At 32.5% G+C, this 23,202-nt stretch overlaps 1 protein-coding gene across 1 annotated transcript in view; it reads left to right on the top strand.

Annotated features, from left to right (window-relative positions):
- The window catches only part of TM9SF3 (transmembrane 9 superfamily protein member 3), a 28,489-nt gene extending 5,636 nt beyond the window's left edge, over positions 1 to 22,853 (top strand). The window contains exons 2-9 of the mRNA XM_072526471.1: positions 1,711 to 1,906; positions 1,963 to 2,318; positions 10,320 to 10,451; positions 11,861 to 12,027; positions 18,277 to 18,502; positions 19,382 to 19,590; positions 19,645 to 19,875; positions 22,591 to 22,853. Of these exons, the coding sequence (XP_072382572.1) occupies positions 1,711 to 1,906; positions 1,963 to 2,318; positions 10,320 to 10,451; positions 11,861 to 12,027; positions 18,277 to 18,502; positions 19,382 to 19,590; positions 19,645 to 19,875; positions 22,591 to 22,735 (1,662 nt within the window). The 3' untranslated portion in view covers positions 22,736 to 22,853. The remainder of the gene's footprint in view (positions 1 to 1,710; positions 1,907 to 1,962; positions 2,319 to 10,319; positions 10,452 to 11,860; positions 12,028 to 18,276; positions 18,503 to 19,381; positions 19,591 to 19,644; positions 19,876 to 22,590) is intronic.
- Positions 22,854 to 23,202: the final 349 nt, after the last annotated feature.

Genomic DNA, 23,202 nt, shown 5'->3' with positions numbered 1-23,202 from the left:
GTAAATGTCGTTAAAATCTCTAATAAATCTCTTAATACAGTCAAACAATCTCGGAAGCTCTGGAAACCATATCATCAATATGGAAGACAAAAGATAGAGATGATAAATTCCCAGATCCTTAATTACTGAAACTCTTGATACAATTTATTAATTTTATCATTGAACTTCACATGTATCTTTCTTTTGGAGAAATAGATGCAGGGACACTTTTCAGCATTAAGCTCCATGCTATTCACCTTACACCAATCAACCAACCTATTTAAGTGAGACTGAAGCAATAAACAATCATCTTTATGAGTCACATTTAAGTAAAATTTAAGATTATCAAATAATCCCAAATATCATTCACAAAATACTAAATGAAAGAGGTCCTAGAGAACCTTAAAACTCCAATTTTCTGAACAGGACAATATGATTGATTAAAATAACTTTATCAAACACCTTAGAAAAATCCATATATGTACATAAACTATCAAAAAAGAGTTCAAGGAGCAAGAGCAAGAGTATGTATGAAAGGATGGAACTGACAAAAAGGGAAGAGATAAAAGCACTCTGTAAATGCCAATTAAAATGCTTTAAAAGGATAAATAAAGATAATAGAAATAAGCATTTGGAACTCAAACATTAAGGAAACAAAATTTTAATGAAAGTAGACATTGATACAGAAGAAAGTAATCTATTAACAATGTAAATGGGTAAAGTACTGAAGTGTGTAAAAATATGTATCTCAAGACTTTGGGTAAAATACTAAAAAAACTAAAGTTACCACTGAGAAAAAGAGAAATAGTAATTTAATATGTATCCTTAGGATGAAATTGGAACACATTTAAAGTGCTGGAAAATTAAGTTGGAGGAGGAAGATTTTATTAATATTTTTTCTATATACTTCTCCCTGTTTAATATGTCCAAAATTTTTTTCAATATTTTCCTTTCTCGTATATCTATTTTTTTTTTCTTGTGTTTGCTTTAGCACCCATGTTTCGCTTGTATAGAGGACTGTGAGTCTCAAAACTGCTTTGTATAATATGTATTTTGGCCAATCTCAAAGAATTTTTAAATGTAAGGATTTTTTTGTAAAAATTTTACCTTAAATTTCCTTTTCAACTTAATTCAGCCACTATTCTTGAGAATTAACATGTTCTCTCTCTAGAACTCTCGAGAGTGTAACTTTTGTTCTCCTGTACAAATATTATGAATAATGCATATTATTAATGAATAATGGTTCTGAAAGTTAATAATTTGAAAGTTATTCCATTAAATTAGTGAATACAAGACTTTTTCTTTTTAAAATCCTAGAAGATCTACAGACCTTGGTGCTGAAGATGTTCTGACAGGAATAAAGCTGATTACTAATTATTTTAACTTTGAAATAACCATTAATATTTAATTTTTTTGTGAGAAAAAAAAATTCTATTTGATGTTTTATTACTGCTATCTTTGGCTGACCCAACTTTTATTGAGAAATTTTTATAAAAAAAAATAATAAATAATATTTCAAAAAGTAACTTTTTGTAAATGTCCCTCATGAAATTTCATAATTTCTAAAATAAATTCACTTACGGATTAAACAATAAAATTTGATGAATCAATTAATCTCATTTTTCTCTTACTGCATGAAATGGACATTGTTCCTTTTTTGCGAAACCTCAAATTTGGCATTATATTAAAAAAATTACTATATAAAAAACTAACCATTTCATATGTATTTAGTATGAAGATAATGAAGAGGTAGTACTATGGATGAATACCGTTGGACCCTACCATAATAGGCAAGAGACATATGCATACTTTTCGCTACCATTTTGTATTGGATCCAAAGATACTATCAGCCATTACCATGAAACACTAAGCGAGGCGCTCCAAGGGGTAGAACTTGAATTCAGTGGAATAGAAATTGAATTTAAAAGTAAGTTAATAACACTATAACCTTTTTACTGAGTCTATATTTCATCTGTATTTTAGTTAATATGTCTAGAGGAGATTACTGTGCTGTACAACTTGATGAAGAAAAATACAAAGCATTTGTATATGCAGTGAAAAACCATTATTGGTACCAGATGTACATTGATGACCTGCCCATATGGGGTGTAGTTGGAGAAATGAAGGACAACAGCTACTACATTTGGACTCACAAGAAGTTTGAAATTGGTTACAATGGCAAACAAATTATCGATGTTAATCTTACATCAGAAGAAAAAGTTGAATTGAAACCCACTACTCAGTTAAAGTTCACATATGAGGTTATCTGGAAAAAAACAAATATTAAGTTTGAAGATAGATTTGACAAGTATTTAGACCATAATTTCTTTCAACATAGGGTAAGTAATATAGTTTATTATTCTCCATAAGTACAGGGTGTTCCACATAGACTTGAACATTAGATTACACTATATTTGAAATCTGATAATTTCCACCTTTGCATAACTTTAACTAATCTATGTACATGTGTAAAATATTTGCAGACCCATATCACTTCCAGTTACACATGATGTAATCATTAGCTTTGTTATTTGTAACAGTACATCCCATACATTATTGTACTTATAGTACACCATACAATCTTGGATAGTTTTTGTTTAACTTTATTATCAAAAATTCATATTTTTCAGTTATTCCTTATTTTTACCATAGTGGCACTAGCAGCTCATAAAAGAAATATGAGCAAATAAATCCTTCCCCAGTGATTTGAATATTGGAATTCTTTGCACAATACATAAAAAAGGGAGATATCTTTGAATGCTTTAACCACATATGAATTACACTTCTAAATGCAGTTTATAAAATGTTCTCCACTGTGCTGCATCATATGCAGAACGAATAATAAAAAAAACCAGGCTGGTTTTAGAGGTGGTAAATCGACAATTCATCAGATTGCAACCTTGAGACAAAAGTTTAAAAAAACACCGGGATATGGCATAGATACTCGCCAAATATTTATTTATTTATTTATTTAACCTCCTTTAAAACACAAAGTGATTGTTATTACAATAAAAGAGTGCTTACTACTGCTAAAAACTAATAACTATTAAAAACTAAACCTAGACAGAATAAAACAAGTAAAAAACACTATACATCTAAACTAAATTGTAAGACAACAACTTATGCAGACTAGAAATTTGTTTCAAAAGCAACTTTTATTTGTTTTACAGAAGAATTTAAAAACTCTATATCATAGTTAATTATCACATGGTTACATTCTTCTAACATCTTATTTATGGGTGAACAATCAGTCTTATTAGTTGAGAACAGTCGTTTGTTATTAATTCTTAGATGTATTTTTGGAACATTACATTTAATATTATTTATAAAAAAGCAATCTTTATATTTAATGTGATTTATAACATAGTAAATAAAAAGTGTTGAATGAAAATTTCTTCTATTATCCAGTCGCTGAACTTTAAAACAAGTTAACATAGCATTATAGGAAATCATGTATGCATAGATACCAAACTTTCTGACATAAAGAAACCTCAAGAATCGGTTTTGAACCTTTTTAATCAGATCAAAATTGAATTCGGCTTGTGGTGCCCATATAATAGAGGCTTATTCCAAGTGAGGTCTTCCCAGTGTATTGTATAATGATATTAGAGAAACCTTTTAAAAAAATTTGAATTACGAATTATGAAACCAAGAGTTCTGTATGCTGATGTTGCTAAAACATTACTTCAAGATCTTTGCAAGTGTTCTTTCTTCCAAGCACAGTGCTAGAAATTTTGTATTGATAGTAAAAACATGACATTTAGAAGTGTTTAGAAACATTGTTTTATCATCGAACCATTGACTTACTGAGTTCAAATCACATTGCAGCATCTCAGAGTCCTGCAGTGCACAGTGAGGCAAACAACTAATAGATACATTCCAGGTATCAGAAATGACAGTGACAGAAATCTGTTACAGAATATATCTTCAGGAACTGTTTAATACAAAATGTTTCCTGACAGCTCACAGTCATTATGTGCCCACAGCTGACACATTATGGAAGTGGTAGAAGATCATTTTTGCTATACTTTATTATGTCATTTTCATGCAAGATAATGTGAGACTTTAACAACAAAATTTTTGAGCAATACCTAAATTAGGTTAGCAATAGGCGTTTGCATTGACCATCACTTGGTTCAGATCTGAATCTAAAGTATTTTCTTTCACCCTCTTTGGGGGAGTTGGGAGTAAATTTATATAAGATTTCAGTTTAGTATTTTTTATCTTTGTTGAAGTTTTCATTTTTTATTGATTTTCAAAGCATTTAAATTACATGTTTCTAATAACTTTAACAATAAACTATTAAACGTAGATAATAGAAAATAAAAGTGTTATTCCTAATAATAATAACGCCTTACTGTATATTTTATTACTTATTTTTATTATTAATATAACTGTGTTAAAACCAATAAACTATAAATAAATGTGGGAGATGATTAAATTTAATATTTAGATAAATAGTGAAAGTAAGGATATTATAAAAACTTGTATTGCATATTGATTTGTTAAAACAATAGCATGTGCATAACGAGTACATTAAAAGAGAACCATTGTTAAGTAATATATTTTATTTTATTCATAGCGACTATTTCACAATGGGACAAATACTATAAAACTATGTTTTATTGTAACATGAAAGTCTAGTTTTTCAAAATAACGTTTTAATCAGTCCACGAATTTTGTTTTTTTCTTTCATGCATGAATTCCATATTTTCCTCTTTATATGTGGCCCAAATATACCATTTTGCGATTTTTAAAACATATTTTATTAGCTGTGATATTATTTGGTCTATTAATATAGGTCTATTAATAAAGGTATCTGATAATTTATACCATTCATAATAAAATGGAAACTTATTACAGAAAAATGTTTTTAAATTGACATTGATGTCGACAATTAAGTATACAAGTGGAAAGAGTACATAGAAGAGTTTTTTGCTTACCAAGAAGAAATAGAAAAACGATTAAATGTACAACTGGTTATGAAATTTCGTCATCTTTGTGTAACTGGGCATCTCTTATAATCTTGTCTAACGCTATATTAAAGATATAATACGCCAACACGTCTCTCTGCCATAACCCCGCATGTTTCAAAGGCTTGTGACAGATCGCCTTGTATTTGCACTCTGCAGATGACTTTAATCACAGTTGTTTTTACAAATCTTATTAATTTATGGGGAATGTTAAGTTCATTCATGGCTTCGTATAATTTACATCTTTGGACGCAATCGTAGGCTGACTTAAAGTCCACAAAGAGATGAAAGGTATCAATGTTAAATTCATTGGGTTTTTCTAAGGTTTGGAGTAGTACAAAAATCTGGTCAATTGTTGACCTACCTGGCCTAAAACCACTTTGATATTCACCAAGGAGTTCTTTATGTACATACTTAAAAGGCTGTATAGGCTATATTTTGTATATTGTGTTCAGAAGAGTTATACGCCTATAATTTTTACATTCTCTCCCTTTTTGCACAGTGGACATATCCAGTGCACCATTCCTCTGGCATTTGTTCTTCTTCCTAGACTTTGACTTATGCTGTGAATTTGGTGCATAGTGATGTTACCTTCATGGTTTGTGAGCTCTGCGTGGATACAGTCCACTCCTGGGGACATATGATTGCGTCTCTCACTTCCAATATTGAAGGAGGTTCTATGTGGATGTTATTTCTTGGTATTTGGGGCGACATATCATTTTCCACTTTGGTACCAAGTAGTTCTTTGAAACCCTCATCCCATCTGCTTTGTACTGCATCACCGATACTAACTATATGTCCATTTTTATCTCTACCTTGATTTTAATTCTTTTCTTGTCCTGTTTATGATATAGAACTTTCTAGTTTCATTTTGACCCTGTAATAATTAAAGTTCTTGCATAATCTAGTTTAATACTCAATACTGTTGCATAATCTAGTTCTTCTTTGTTACATAAGTTTATATGCATTTTTTTTCTTCTATTGATATCTTCACATTCATCATCGAATTAACCTTTGGGTGGAGTGTGTTCTTCTGGTCCTAGGATGTCATTTGCGACTTCCTTAATTGTTCTTTTATATACACAGTACGTTAAGTTTTAAATTAGATATACACCCTATAAATAGCAACACTGCCCCGTCGACTTTCTACGAACCTGCTTCGTTGACCCGTCGCTCATAATTTGTCATTATACAGTGGTTGTTTAAAGCGGTAACAGCGTAGATCTTTAATTTATTTTTGTAAACATGTCTGTTTATACGCCCGCAGAAAAAGTTCAAATAATAAAAAGGTTTTAGGGTGGTAATGCTGGATAAAAGTTTGTAGATTTATTTTCTGTATTTTTTTGAGAGGGGACCAATTCCTTGCGTACACTAAATTCATAATATTGTTAAAACTTTTGAGTTTTTATTGTCTCAAAAGTTGCAGTAAATGTCAAGCTCAACGTGACACCAGAAAAGTGACAGATTGGGATACTGTTCAGCCGTAGAAGGTCAAATATTTGAATCATTTCTGTAGGGTATAAAGAATTATTTCTTATTTTATTAGAAATTACTTTTTATTTTCAATAAGAGTCTATTTTTTGTTTTATCTTTTTAAACAAATGCGCTTTTATTTTTAATTCAACCACAAAAAATTGTTCATATTATTAAAAACCGATACAAATGCACCGCTTTATAAAGGTCAGTATATTTTTATCGAGTTTATGGACTCTAAGAAATGAACCGGGCATACGCAATACGAGATATGCATTCCATCCGTTGTTACGTGCTACTAAATGATTTTCTGTCATGGTGTCGGAAGAGATCGGGAATTACAATTACCTCGTACGAGGCAATGTTGCCGATTTTAGCGCTTTATGTAGTGTACAATATCTAATCCAAAACTTAACGCACTGTATATCCCTTTGCTCGCTAGCTGTTAAATTCTCATCTATTGTGTTTTAATTTTCAAGGTAATTTTGATAAGTTTGCGGGACTCTTTCAAGAATTTTAAATTGTAGCGAGTGCATTTCTTACCCTTTTCCTTTTTTGCACTTGAGATTCTTGCTCTTATTTTTGCGTCTACCAAGAAGTGGTCTGAATCTATATTTACCCCAAGATAAGTACATACATAAATTAAAGAAATGCTGGGATCTATTAGGATGTGATCTAGGAATACTCTTGTGGGGGAAGTAGGTACTTCCAACAACCATGCTTTTGGAAACTGCAAATCCTATTGTTCCGTTTCCTTTATTGTTGGTGACATCATAAACACTACATTTTCCGATATATGGACAATATATATTTTGTTTCCCTATTTTTGCATTAAGATCTCCAATTATGATCTTGTTTTTGTTTCTGGGACATCTGTCGTAGATGGTCTCTATTTCCTCATAGAATTGGTCTTTGACATCCTCTTCTTTGTCTTCAGTTGGAGCGTGTACATTTATGAGATTGCTGTTAAAAAACTTACCTTTTACTCTTAGATAATATATTTGTCTGCTTATTGGTTTTAAGTCCATAATAAGATGTTTTGCTGTTTTGTTAACAATGAATGCGATCGCGAATTGATGATTGATTTTGTGACAGCTGTAATAGATATCATATTATCTTTTTTGGATATTTCCTTGGCCAGTTCATCTTACTTCTTGCACAGCAGTAATGTATGCTTTATATTGAGTTAGTACATCTATTAATGTTTGAAGATTTCCAGGTTCATAAAGTGTCCGCACATGTTCATGTGTATATTTTTAAATTTTTGTCCTTATTTCGTTGCATTGGTCATTGTCGTAGTTCCGTCCTGCTTCTTTAGCTGTAGATCTCGTAACAATGTTTTTTTTGCGGGATGGAGTTGTTGGTCTCAAGCTCAATCTCCAACCTGGAGGGTCAGGAACTCTTCTGCTAGGGTTGCCACACCTTCGTCGGTTTTGGTTCCAGGGTGGTATTTTATTTCCCACCTACCCGCCGGTCTCAGGACCGTTTAAGGCATTCCCTTATCCACCACCTGGAGATGCGTCCATACGGAGCAGGAAAGCATACCGTTCACAAAAACAAGAATGAAACTGGCCTAAGACTCTGTAACTTAGCAACAAGAACCAACATGATAATAAGTTCATCAAAATTTGAATACCCTAAAATAGATAAAGTAACATGGAGGTCACCAGATCAGAAAAAGGGATCTTATACTGATTAACAAAAGACAACAATCATCAGTGAAGGTTGGGAGAATATTTAAAGGGTGCGTGTACAGATTCAGATAAGATAATGCTTATAATTTTTATGGTTTTTAAAGCGTTTTCATAATCTCGTTTAAGATTACAAAAAAGTGTTTGATCTTGTAACTACTTCTCAAAATTAATAGGACCGCTTGGATCGTTGGAATAAAACGTGGAATAAAATATTAGAAAACGATAACATCGAGAAAAGCTGGGGAAAACTTAAAAATAACAATTAACGCGGCAACAGAATCAACCAAAAGAAGAAGGCATTTTTACAATACAGAACACAACAAACACAACATTCATATAACCACTATAAACGAATCAGAAATGAAATGAATACTTTAGTTAGGCCAATAAAAAGCTAACACTGGTAGAGCTAGTTAAAACCAGATGGAACATGACTTCTACAGAATACAAAAAGAAATATGGAGAATGACCAGAGGACAAAGAAAAGAGATGATAGAACTAATAAAAACGAAACATTCAGAAGGAAACATGAAAAAATTACTTCGATCCCTATTTGCTAAATGTGACGATAATGAACTACCAACACCAGAGGTGACGACAAACGAAGAAATAAATATTGAGCAGGAAGAGGTAAAGGAAGCATTAATGAAATTCAAAAATAGAAAATCACCCGGAGAGGACAGAATACCGAACGAACTCCTAAAGTACGGAGGACCAGATCTGACCAAACAACTATTAAAAATAATCAAAAAAATACTATAACAAAATAGAATTCCTCAAGAATGGAGATCAAGCATACTAATACCTCTCTTCAAAAAGGGAGACAAATTGGACCCGGAAAATTACAGAGGAATTAATGTATTAAAGACAACACTAAAATTAACAACCAAAGTCATAACAAATGAACAAACTTAATGAAATTATAACATTAAAAGAAAAACCACAAGTTTTAGGTCGGGAGAATCATGCACCGACGCTATATTTATAATGAGGCAAGTGCAAGAGAAATCATTAGAATACAAAAAACCAGCATATCTATGTTTTGTGGACCTTAAGAAGTCATTTAACCGAGTAAATTTAAAGGACGTTGTCCACTATTGTACGCAAGAGAGATACCTCTAGGAATAATTAAAACGATCGAAAATACCAAAACAACACAAAAAAGTAGAAGAACTAACTGACCCTATTGAAGCTGGCAATGGAATAAGACAAGGAGATTCTGAGTCTTCTATTGTTCAACCTGATTATGATCCCAACCCGGATGAAATAATAAAAAAGTAAGAACTAAAAAAGGATACCAAATGAGAGAAAAACAACTTAAAATAATCTGCTATGCAGACGACGCAATACTACTATCTCAAAGTGAAGATGATTTACAACGTATGCTGCACCATTTAATATAACCGCCAGAAAATTTAACCTGTTAACTTCACCAAAAAAGACAAGATGCATGGTTATAATAGCTAATTTATTAAGGTGTTAAATTGAAGCTGAAAGGTCAGAATAATAGAACAATTGATGGAGTTTAAATATCTAGGCATCACATTATCTAGCTACGGAAAGCTCGAAACAGAAATGGAAGATCAAGTGAATAGAGCAAACAGAGCCGCAGGTTGCGCAAATAAAACAATATGGACAAATAAAAATATCGGGAAAGAAATAAAAAACAGAATTTAAAAAACAGTCATCAGACCAATGACATACGCGGCAAAAACACGACCTGACACAGAGAGAACAAAAAGGATGTTAGAAACAGCAGAGATGAAAACACTTGATGGTAAGACACTATGGTGCAGAGCTAGAAGTACCGATATACGACGTAGAGGCAAGGTGGAGAATATCAAGAACTGGGTAAGAAATAGAAGAGTGGAATGAAACGATCATATAAGCTGAATGACAACAAATAGAGTAGTAAAATGGCAAGAGACGGTTCCCCAATAGGAAGACGATTAGTAGGAAGACCACGAAAACGATGGAATGACAACTTACTAGAGGCACATTGAAAAACAGGCAGTCATGTCTACATAAAAAGAAGAAGAAGAAGCTTGCATCGCTGTTAAGTCTCCACATTACGAAATTATATTTCCGATTTACGTATGTCTTCACTAAATAATAATAAATCTTCGTCTTAACATTATGTAGCTGACAGACCATTAGATTTAAAAAATATGAAAGTCTAATTTTTTTTATTTATTTTCAGATTCATTGGTTCAGCATATTTAACAGCTTCATGATGGTAATATTCTTAGTAGGGTTGGTATCGATGATCCTTATGAGAACACTTAGGAAAGATTATGCAAGATACAGCAAGGATGAAGATATAGATGACATGGTAAGTAAGCAATCCAAGAGATTGGATTTTGTTCTTCAAAATATTAAATTAACTTTGTATGATTTATGAAACGTAGTATTTTTCATAGATGTCCATCAAATCATTAATATTTTTTGTATTGCGTTGACAGGCAACCACGTTGTATAGAGAAACGCTCTATTATAGACTTTTTGGTGAATCGTTAAAACCACCAAAATAAACCGCCTATGATGAGTGGGCCAGAGCTCACAATATTTATCTAATATTAATTTAATAGTTAAAAAAACGAAATTTACTTATATTCTATCGTGAAACTGTAAAAATAAAATGAAATAAATAAAATAAAAATTTTTATATAGTAATAATACAGAGCCTTATTAATAGTATGACTTGAAATTAAAATAAAAGATATGGTGATTTTTTGTGTAGCGCTTAATTCGATTTTTAAATGATTAATTAATTCAAGCATCTTTTCCAACTATCAGATGTTAAATAACCTACACCTACAGCCGGTTTCCGAAAGGCTGATCATTATCAAAATTAGGTAATCTACTGTTAACAGTCGATTAAATGCATTTTGAGTTGCAGAAACATCGATCAAACTTCAATCACCTAACACACATTAACTAATCTAACAAGCAAATAATCGATGATTAACAGCCTGTCAGAAGTATTTTGGGTTTCCGAAACGCTAATTATCGTTTTATCTATGTCAAACTTTTTTCATACTAGCTTGTCAGGTAATCTGAGATTTTTGGACGATTAATCTTATAATCTTTGGTTATGTACCAATGGTTGTAAGTAAATAAAATAAAATCTTTGGTTACGTTGTAAGATACATAAACCTAAGGTGTTTTATAAAAAGCTGTTGTTTAGAAAGAACCCAAAAATATTGTTACAAAGGTTCATTTTAAGAATTAAAGATGATAAATGACAAATTGGTAAACATTAACGAACGACACAAAATTATTAGTTAGTTAGGTTATGTTTGTTTGTTGATTTTCAGAATGCAGATTACACATAAACAGGAATGATGGTAAAGTGAAACAGCAACATTACTTTCTTAATTTAGAGCAAGATAAAGAACAATTCGTATAGAAATAATAAACGATTGCAATCGATTCTACTGTTTCCATGTAAAATCGTATGTCAAATAATCTATAATCGGTGATCACGTAATTTTACCATAATTTTCGTTTCGGAAACCTGTCGCTTGTTAACAATTGATCAAATTTGATACTTGATTACATGATTGGAGATTTGAATAACGTTTCGGAAACCGGCCGTTAAAATGCCCAATTAACAATAAATTTTTATTTTGTTTTCGCATAGTTGTTATAACCAAGTTTCATCAGGATCATTAGACTTGTTTAACGATTTAAAATTTTTGAATCTAACTTATCTGTTTTTTTTTTCATATTCTCTTACAGGAACGTGATTTGGGAGACGAATATGGTTGGAAACAAGTACACGGGGATGTTTTCCGTCCAGCGTCACATTCTCTATTCTTTTCTGCTTTGATTGGTGCAGGTCATCAATTGACTACTGTTGTATTTAGCGTTATTGTATTCGCCATAATGGGAGAACTGTACACAGAGTAAGTAGATATTTTCTATAAAACAGCTAAAGTAAAAGCCATGCATGAAGACCGATAACTAATTGAGCGATGATTAGTGAGCCTCAAACGATGGCTTTAAAATTTAATAATTCCAATCACCTGAAAAGTAAATGATTTAATATTCTGTATTTTATGTTCAGTAAGAATGTTGAATTTTGTTCTATTTTAAGCAAATTAACGGAATATAACATTAAAGTTATATATAATTCATTACACACAATAAAATTTATTTTATTAATGACATTTTAAATGTATTCTGTTTACTATACTATGCTAACAGTCCATTGAAAAGTTACATTTTTGAGAGGACCCAATTTTATTTTTGAATGTGTGGGGGTGGTTAGTAAAGCTTAAGTTCAAGTTTGAAGTCGACACTCTTGTCCTCCGCCGCCATCTTGAAAAAAGGTGGCAAAGGGATTTCGAGCTGTATCTCGTAAATTTGCAACCCAACAGAAAATTTTGTAAAACATAATTTGTAGGAAATTAAATGTTCTACAACTTTATTTGTATTACTTTATTCGAAAAATTATAAATAAAGATGTTATAAACAAAAATAACTAAAAATTTTTGAACAAATTTTCTTTTGAGACATAATTTTTTTTCTGGTCATTTTACAATAAAATATCATCAGAGCAATATTATAGAGGGCTTTTAATTTTTACTACGAATTGAATTTCTCTGGATTTTACAGCGCTCCGAAGTTGACCGGTTTCTTGAATACAAGCAATCTTGGAATAAAGGGTTCAAAGGGTTTTCGCGTTATCTCGTAAACTAGCAATTCTACAGAAAATTGTATTTGGCATTATTTGTAGCAAATGAAATTATCTTACAACTTTGTTTGAGGCCCAATTCACTGACATTTTCAAGGCGAGATAATATTGAGCATAATTATATATTTAAGAAGTTGTTTACCAGCTATTGTTTTTTCATTTTCTTTGATGGTCCAAGCTTGTAACGATTTGATTTGCCTACCACATTGGGTAATCACTTGTAACAATATATAATTGCTTATAAGGGGTTGAAAGTGGGGACTCAGCAATTACTGGGCTGGAGATAGGGTAAGCAAACAAACCGAAACGTTTGCGAACGGCCACTCTTGTTTTGATTCTAGAGATGGGGTCGTAGGTAAGTATCTTTATTTGAGGGACTGGAAAGGGGTAAATACAAAGAAAGAAATCAAAAAAATATTTAGAGACATTTCCTTGGCAACAAACACAAGAAGGTTCCTAAATTATTTGAATTGGATGACCTTTAAAAGAATCCTCTTGCTGGATAGAAAGAAAGGCTTTTCTTTTTTAAAAGATGAAAATCAAAGGAACTAATTCTACATCTCCTGGTTTAGAGAGAAACATTACATATTATTTCACATCAACAGTTATTACAAGCAATATTAACAAAATTTATCAACAAACCTTACAGGGGCGCTATTTGTAGCAATTTAAACAATTATTATAAATGAAAATATAATAATTTTGATTATTTACATTGAGGTTAACCTTTAAACAAAACAGAATTCAAAATTATGGTTATGTACCCAATGTCAGAAAAGGATAATACTGACGTGTCATATGTCGAAATGAAATATTAAACCTTTTTAAAATATTTATTAAATATTAAAATTAACTTTATTTAAAAGAAATATGACAATCAGCTGATCCATAAAAGTTATAATTTTATTTATTTATAATTTTTTAGTTTGTCATGAAAGCAAATCTTTTTATTAACGAAAAAATGTTTATTTTACTTTGAATAATTTTAATAAAAAGTACCTGATATCACTTATTGGTATTTCCTTTAAGAAAAATTCTGGGATTGGAATTGAATCAAAAACACTGTCCCACACAAACTGCAAGTGGTCTGGGACGACCATGGAACACAAAATGGACAAATATTGGGAGGGGGGGTAGAACACTGATTGGGCTTCGGATTATCCTGGATGACTACAAACTGCACTCTTCAAAACTTTTGTTTAAAAACATATGGACCTCTCAAAATGTTGGAAACGCCGTTTTACAAATTCCTCACATAGGACACGGCACAACAAATCGGTGATTAACTCAACAAAGACTGTGAAATAGCATCTTGAGCCCAAATTCACCTCTTAACTCAAAAAATTGCCCGCTTTGAAGACTACACGCCGAAAGATATTTCTTCCGAATCAAATTCCCAACTCTTAACTGTTTTTCTTCTACTCCGATTCATTCGACTTTTTTCAACTCCCGTCCAGCGTTCGCTGCCAGCGAATTAGAACTGTTTTTAATGACGCTTTTTATTCGATTATGGATCTTAAGAGTTGGGCTTTCAAAGTTGTAGGAATTTATTTAATTAAAACGCAAATGTAATCTTAGCAGTTAAATATTTTTCTTGGATGTTTCGCATAACATCTGTGTAAACAAACTTCACGGAATTATTATACATACCAGCCAGGGGCGTATCAGATAAATTTTTATACATTAAATATTCGATAGTTTAAGTAAATTTTTTTGCTACAGGCTGCGGTGCAGGATCTAATTCAGTATTGAAAATGAATGTTTGCGAAAGAACGGAAGTTAGAATTGGCGTCATTGTTGGTAACATTTTCGAATTTTCCGATCAATTTTAATATTTCCATAATATCACTACAGGTTTCACCAGAATAATTAAGGCACACTAAAGAGCATTTGAGGCCTACTTGTCGGCAACCACACATACTTTCACTGTTTCATTTGCATCTGCAGAAAATTAATTTCAGAAATTCGGGGGGTGCTGGAGTTTTGAAAGTTTTGATTGGTATTAAAATTTTTCCATACTTTTTTTAGCCCCCTCCCTGGGACTCCCCCCTTTCTAATGTCGTGAGCAAGACAAGAATTTCAATGTTCTCTGCTTCGACGACAGTCACAGAATCATAGGCTTGGAATGCAGCAAGACCAGAACGGATGATAACTGTATCTGCATGAGATTCAGCCTGGTCGACACTAAAACCCACTTCTGATAGATCAGTTTTAAGAAGGTCTATTAGTTTGTTTTGTACTTTTCATTACCAAGACATTTATCTTGGAATAATATTCGTACGGTGCTCTTATTAAACTTTATCTCTGTCCATTGGAGTTTTTTCGTGCTACGCAAGCTTACGAGGTGGGATAAGTTTTGTGGTGCCGGAATAGGTCGATAATAAATTAATAATAACATAAGAAGATGGCACCCCCTTATTCCAAGATGGCGAGTATTCAAGTTCGAAGCGCTGTAAAATCCAAAGAAATTAATGAAACTAAACAAATTTGTAGTGATAATTATTCTATGAAAAAGGATCTATGATATAGTTTTGATGTAATTTTATTGTAAAATTACAGGAATAAAAGTTATAAAACCCAAAAGAAAAGTTGTTCCAAAATTTTTAGTTATTTTTGTTTAAAACTTTTATATTTTCTATTTTACGGTTAAAATAAAGTTGTAGATAATTTAATTTGCTACAAATCCGGAGTACCTATGTACCTGTCCTTTTTATGTTGGATTTGTTAATAAAACTTCGTCAGATATCACATTTTGAGACATTACTCCGAAAAGAGAAAGGTATCTTCATTAATACCAAAATGAATCGTTTTTTTCGTTTCCTGTAAAATTAACATTTCTGGAGTTGTGGCCTTTTCGAAATAACCGATTCAATTTAAGCTCTGACGTTCGTCGATAATGCATCAAAATATTTGACAAATTCACAATACTCTAAAGACATGTGGCTGCCCTCTAGTGGTAAGGAAATCTAATAATTGTTCGCCGATCTTGCACATGAAAGAGGGCATATTTAGATGTCGGTTGATGGACTTAACTCAAAATCCTTGATTTTCGAGTTTCGCCACTATTGTTCTCACTAGGCGATATAGCTAAAAGCTAGGATGACACGTCACACGGAAATGCAGTTTGTCCGGGACAATAACTCCTAGCGCCACCTAGGAGAGAAACCTGAACTACCAACTGACATTTCAACCCTAATGAATCTGTCATCGTTGTATATTTACGCATCCCAAAAAAAGACAAAATGTTATTTATTAGAAAGCATTAAATTTATTCAACTCTTACATAATATTTTGGACCATTTTCCTTTGGTTTTTTGTTAATTTTTAGTTATTGAACATTGACACATTATTTAATTGTAAAGTATGGTATAGGTAGGAAGTTCGCCGGGTCAGCTAATTGTTACATATGTCTCCATTTTTATAACAGAGATGACTTTTGTTTAATGATTCCATCATGTTTCTTGTAGCTGATAATCTTAATTTGGAAAATCATTGTTTTTCTTCCGTTAATTGCAGTAACATGATATATAATTTAAATTTAATGGTATCCAAATTTTAGGAGATCTTGTATGATGGTATTACCCAATTTGTTTTTTACAAGAAATAGAATTCTTCTAATTTTCCTCGTTATTTTTGTCGTGAGATTAGAAATTAGTGGAGCAAAAAAAGTTTCAACCTAAAAGGTACTTACAATCTAATGATATTAGAGATTATAATCTATTTTCATAGCTAAGAGCTAGATGGAAAGTGTTAACTAGCCAATGTCACAAACAATATACTGCATCTGTCAATAGAAATCTCCACTCAAACCCCAGCAACTTTTGGAAGTATGTGAACAACACAAGATCATGTACTTATTTCTTTGAGTGTAGAATTCTTTGGCAAATTTTTTCAAAAGTATATTGTAACATAATTTGATCTGGTAGGGATAGTGAGGGTGTCACTAATCTACCAATCAGAAGTCACCGTTTTTCGATCCTCTAAAGCAATTGTTGCCGCATGATCAGATTTTATCACAAACTTTGCGACCATGTTCTTTGACACACTTTGAGAATAGCGTTTATTTTCCGGTTTGTAGAAGTAAATCGAAAATTCATCGCCACTAATAATACTATAAACGTTTTTTGAGCTTCCTTTTTTAAACCGTTCCAATGTTTTTTGACGACACCAATTGACGCGAACTGCTTTTTGCTCTTCTGTGAGCAAACGAGGGATCCAACGGGAAACCAACTCCGTAACACCCAGTTCTTCATGTAGGATCTTTTGGATCGAGGTCTTTGAAATGCCCAAAGATGCGTCTATCTCCCGGTATGTTACACGGCGCTCATGCTTAATTAGCTGACGAACCGCATCAATGTTTTGCTATGTGACTGCTGTTCTGGATGAACCTGGCCTGGATTCGTCGCTGTGACTGGAGCGACCACGTTGAAATTCGCAATACCAGCTGGAAATAGTTGACTGGTGTGATGCTTCATTCCCAAACACAGACACTATTTCAGCGGGACATTGATGTTAGGACGGGACATAATCCTTTCCGAAAATTGTAAAAAAATTATTGCTCGAATCCTCTCCGAAAATTGTAAAAAAATTATTGCTCGAAAATGTTCTCGGCTAAGATCCATTTTTCGACTTACATAGTTAATACACTTAGAGAGAAACGCTATTACCAAAATATTTTAAATCAGCTGAAGATGTCCAGTTTAGAATCTGATAATAGTCAACGCAGTATAATGTTTATTTTATATTCAAGTTGATTAATGGCCGAATTAGCTACCCTAATCTTCTACAGAATATTAATCCGTGTGCCTTCCAGGCAGCTTAGAGGTACAAACACATTTTAATAGTGAAAATTAAGGTTAAAATGAACCTATTATCCAACAATATATTAAAGAGAGTGACTTTCTCTGACGAAACGAAACCTGATACCCGTGAACTGTTGAAGAATTCCACAATTCCAGCAATGTCGTTATTTCATTTTTTTTATTGAAATATTTTGTTAGGAATTAATTCAAACGTGATGTCTCTGTAGGTGCCTTTGTCATTTCGTCAATTTCTTACTTCCACAGGTTTAAATATTGCGTTAATGTGGGATTAAATCACAGTTAATTGTAAAGGGAATTACATTTTAAATTTGGTTTGACGTTTCGATTTCTAAATCTAAAATCGTTAAAAAAAACAAATTAAGAAATTATGTTAAAATGTAAATTTTTATCAATTGGCGCTTTGTGACAACCAATTTCACCAAATTATGTCTTGACTAAATTTTTCTATACTTTATTTTATATATTATGGTATACATTTCTCAGTGTCATATGGTTTATTATGAATTATTGCATAGCATATATTATTATCGAGAGGTAAAGAAGCTCTACGATTATATATTATTTTATAGATTATTATATTATATCATACGGTGGTTATCTTAATTTATACTCCTAATTATACAAACATTTTTTAGGCGAGGATCTTTATTATCAACGTCGATCTTTGTATATGCGGTTACATCGCCAATAAATGGATATTTTGGTGGATCTCTATATGCTAGGATGGGCGGAAAGGTCTGGATTAGACAAATGATCGTCTCAGCTTTCATGCTACCAGCTTTCGTATGCGGTACTGCCTTCTTCATCAACTTTATCGCCATTTATTATCATGCTTCTAGAGCCATACCGTTTGGTACAATGGTAAGTATGAAAATATTTTTTTTTTACAATTCGTTAGTTACTACGTTAATACCTTAACTTTTTGCGAACAACAGCCCTAGTTCTAGAGCGTCCTACAGTTTTTTATTTGTTATCATATTTAACATGCCCAACACTGCACTCGTTTTAATGATAAATATAAATACATGTATTAAGCAGAATGAACAAGAGAATGTGAGATCAAAATACTATTAAAATTAGAAACCTTTAGTATGTGGGTCATATAGTGAGAAGGCAAAAATATTTATTTCTTGTATAGATTATACAAGGGAGAGGAAACCCGAACCGACGTAGAATATCCTGAGTGATGAATCTTAAAAGAGTAGTTTGGTTGCAGGTCATTTGAACATTTTAGGATTATGAGGGCTAACATAGAGGTGACCAGAATTTTTAGGAATGTTTACTGTGTTGTGGAATCATCTTTTAAAAGTGAAAATCCTCTGAGGTTTTGTGTAACGCTTGAAAACGATGAACTTTTGGGCCCTTTTATTGTTTTCAGTGAAACTTGGAGAATATTAGAGAATCATTTATTTACCTACATATATACAAGGCATACTTCTGAAATACGCAGAGCAGCATTATACTTTCTCTTTTTTCGTTTGGGGGAAAATTTGTTTTAGTCTATTAGGTATAAATAACTTTATATTAATAATTTAAAACATATTTATTATTACGGAGTTATTCTATATCTAAATAATAAATAATGAATTGGTTGCCCATGTGAGTCCATATATTCATTTAAATTTAATTGATATAAAACCACATTACAATTATTAACCATATTACTAAAATTAATACAATCTTATTAAATTAGAATCTAATTATAATGAAATTAAACTAATTAATATTGATATCTTCTAGGTGGCTGTGACATGTATCTGCTTGTTCGTTATTCTACCACTTACCCTAGTGGGCACAGTTTTGGGAAGAAATTTGGCCGGTCAACCAGACTACCCTTGTCGTATTAACGCTGTGCCGAGACCCATTCCGGAGAAGAAGTGGTTTATGGAACCAGGCGTTATCATTCTACTAGGAGGTGTATTGCCGTTTGCCAGTATCTTCATAGAAATGTAAGCTGTGACATTAAAAAGAAAAATATGTTGTATAAAGTACATTATTTTTAGGTACTTCATCTTCACGTCTTTCTGGGCCTACAAAATATACTATGTATATGGTTTTATGCTGTTAGTTTTCATTATATTAATGATTGTAACAGTTTGTGTAACCATTGTTTGCACTTACTTCCTTCTTAATGCTGAAGACTATCGCTGGCAATGGACTTCTTTCCTGGCTGCTGGCTCTACGTCCGCTTATGTTTACGTATACGCCATATACTACTTCTTCTTCAAAACTAAGTAAGTAAAACTGTATTAACCAAATTCGTTACATTTGCCATTTTTTTCAACAATGTTGAAAAACTTAAACTACAGTACAAAAAGATACCTCACGCGTGTCGAAATGGAGAACTTTAAATCAGTACTTATTATTTCTTCATTTATTAAATATTTAAATCAGCCGGATTAAATACATTTGAAGATGGAATTTAAAATTTTATTTTACTTATATAACCGGGCAACTCGGGTCCGTTAGGCCCACCACTGTTCTTGAATGTACTATTCATATTTACCCATTTAAAGTTAAATTTAAATTGTCTAGATTAAAAAATAGATGCTGCTATAGGATGCGGTCTACCTCGAGGGTGCGATCTACCTGAAGGATTTGCACAAAATAATGAAGTGCAAAAAAACTTTTGTAGAAAAAATATTTATTCACAAGTAATAAATATTTTGAGCCAAATAAAGACTTAATTAATAAATAAATAAAAACTTTTTTAAATCTACCAGACCATTTTATTTGAAAAGAGGGGTTGATGTTTACGCATTCCCTGGAAAAAGATTACGGTGTTGTTGCCTTTCATTATTGTGTGAAAACTCTTCTGAGAAAAGATTATGGTTATTAGCAGCTCATGTTTAAAGTAACGACAGAACGTCGTTTAACTTAATCTTGCCCAAGATTAAATTAATAGAACTATGCTCGATATCTGCCTTTTATTTGATCAAAGTTCATTTATTCGAGCATTCAACCTTATATCAAATAGGTATATTCCTCTATTCGAATATAATTGTTTACAGTTCACCACTACTATAGATTCCTGCACCCGGCCCTTCTGCAGTCTTAGACCCGTTTGTGTAATAGGTATAATCCTGCAGCCTCGGTTGTGTGTTTCCTGTCCCATCCCTCACGTGAGCCCATATAACGATGTGTAGAAAAGGAAGGTCCAGTAGGGGGCCTCCATAACTGCTGTTAATGTGTCCCTCGAAGCACGTGTAATTCTAAGGCAAGCAAATCTATGCACCTTGTTTAATTTGAGGATGCGCGTTTGCATATTATATCTGCTGATTCCAAGCAAGCCTTTTGAATTCCTTGTATTATTTCGTTTATAGTTATTTCCGTTGTTTCATCCGTTATTATATTCTGAGCTTCCGGTAACACCTGTCCGTCCTCTTTTTAAACAAGCGCCATTCTTGTTTCAGTTGTCCGTAAAAATCCACCTCTAGTGCTTTTGTAAATCTTTTCCGGTAGTCTGCTTTGTTTCCATGACTAATTGATGAATTTATTACTCTTATATTCCTCGTAAGATTCTGTCGTTTTTTCTTTGTATTTTTGTAAAGCTTTTTTTTTAATATCAACTGTAAACCATGGTGTTTCTGTTAACTACTTTTTGTGTTTCTTCTGAGCTATCTTTTTTTTTTGGTCATCATCATTTTGGCTTTACAACCCTGTGTGGGTCCTAGCCTCCCCAAGAATTTTTCTCCAGTCGTCCCTATCCATCGCCTTCCTCCGCCAAGCACGTATTTCCATATTTCTCATGTCTTCATCGATGTTATCTAGGAATCTTGTTCTGGGTCTTCCTCTTCTTCTTTGACCAATAGGTCTATCAAGGAGCGTTTTTCTAGCTGGGTCGGTTTGCTCCATCCGCATAACATGGCCTACCCACCTTAGACGTCCTATCTTTATGTGTTTTACGATATCTGGTTCCTGGTATATCCTATAGAGTTCGAAGTTGTATCGTCTTCTCCAGACACCATTTTCATTTACCGCTCCATAGATGCGCCTTAGTATTTTTCTTTCGAAACATCCTAACATGTTTTCATTACTTTTTGTTAAAGTCCAGGTTTCTGAACCATCATTTTTTTTGGTCTCCATGTCCATTTTATTGCAATGAGCTAGGACGAACTGTTGTCACTGCTGAACTGGACTAGAGTTCGTCTGGGATATCGCTCTGGTAACTTTTTCCCTTTGAATCGTCTACACATCGTGATTGAGGATCCAGTAGTCGCAGCACATATCTTACCGTATGATCCAGTTGTGGTGCTGTTGTCATGTTCAATCAACAAATCTACGGTTAATGACATGGTTGCAGCCCCTTATGTGGTTGTTCTATATTCACACTATTCACTATATTAGCCATTGGGACTTGTAGTGTCGGTAATGATAACTTTTCCACCCAATCTGTCCTGCGAGGAGTACTGTAGATCTGCTATTCAGACCAACTCTGTCTATGTCCATCTCAGACCGACACCGAACGGTAACGCCTATTCAAACATTCAATTTTAGACCGAATTGATTGATTGAAACAAGCATAAACGTTTAGATTAAAATTGATAAAGTCTCATTTATCAAAACAATGTCTGAAATCAAACTATGTGTATTCTGGTTTCTATCGTCTTGCGACATTCCGGTAGGGATCATAGAATAAGCATCACCGAATCATAAGACCCTATTTGTAATCCATTAGTCGACTCGATTCAATTGCGAATTTCAATGAAAAGCCACAGATCAAATGTGGGTTTTATACTATGATGTTTGACAAAATTTCTGGTTGGATTGTTCTTTGAACCAAGTACGCAATATACAGAACGGAACAATTTTTAGAAACGGTTTTAAAAAGAGGCTTATTAAACTTATTTCATTTCCAAATTATTTTTGTTTCTTCCCAGATCATATTGCTACCTTTTTTATGTTTTTTTTTATATATATTAAAAAATAATAATAATAAATTGTTACAGGATGTATGGACTGTTCCAGACAACATTCTACTTTGGTTACATGGCGCTCTTCAGTGGAGCTCTGGGCATTATGTGTGGTACTGTAGGATACATAGGAACGAGTATATTTGTAAGGAAAATATACTCTATTGTTAAAATTGACTGATGTTGTTGTGACCATTTTTGTAAATAGGTGCATTTTTCGTTATTCAACTGTTTACAATGTCTTTCACATTAAACGATGTTTTTACTTTTATTTGAGAATAAAGTTCCTGTAAATGTTACGATTCTTCAATTAAAGTGTAGTTCAGTGTATGATAGGTTAAGTTTTTTATCGCATATAAAACTGTGTAGAGTATCAGTAAATATTGTGTTAAATGTAAACTTTGACCTGTATATAGTCCATCAGATACCATACGAAAACGAGTAAGTAGAGGCTAGTGACTTTTAGAACATTTGGGGGAACTTTGTATCCATAATTTTCATATCTTTTTTTATTGTGAAAGACATTCACTTACAGCGAGTATGCTATCCAAAAATAATTTATGACAGTAGGGGATCTGTCATTTCCTATGTCATTGAATAATTTTAAACGAGGTAAAAAATAAATAAAAACAATATAAATGATTATTG

Source organism: Diabrotica undecimpunctata, chromosome 3 (assembly GCF_040954645.1).
Source record: "Diabrotica undecimpunctata isolate CICGRU chromosome 3, icDiaUnde3, whole genome shotgun sequence".
Classification (NCBI taxonomy): Eukaryota; Metazoa; Arthropoda; class Insecta; order Coleoptera; family Chrysomelidae; genus Diabrotica; species Diabrotica undecimpunctata.
This window is presented reverse-complemented; position numbering and strand designations above follow the sequence as displayed.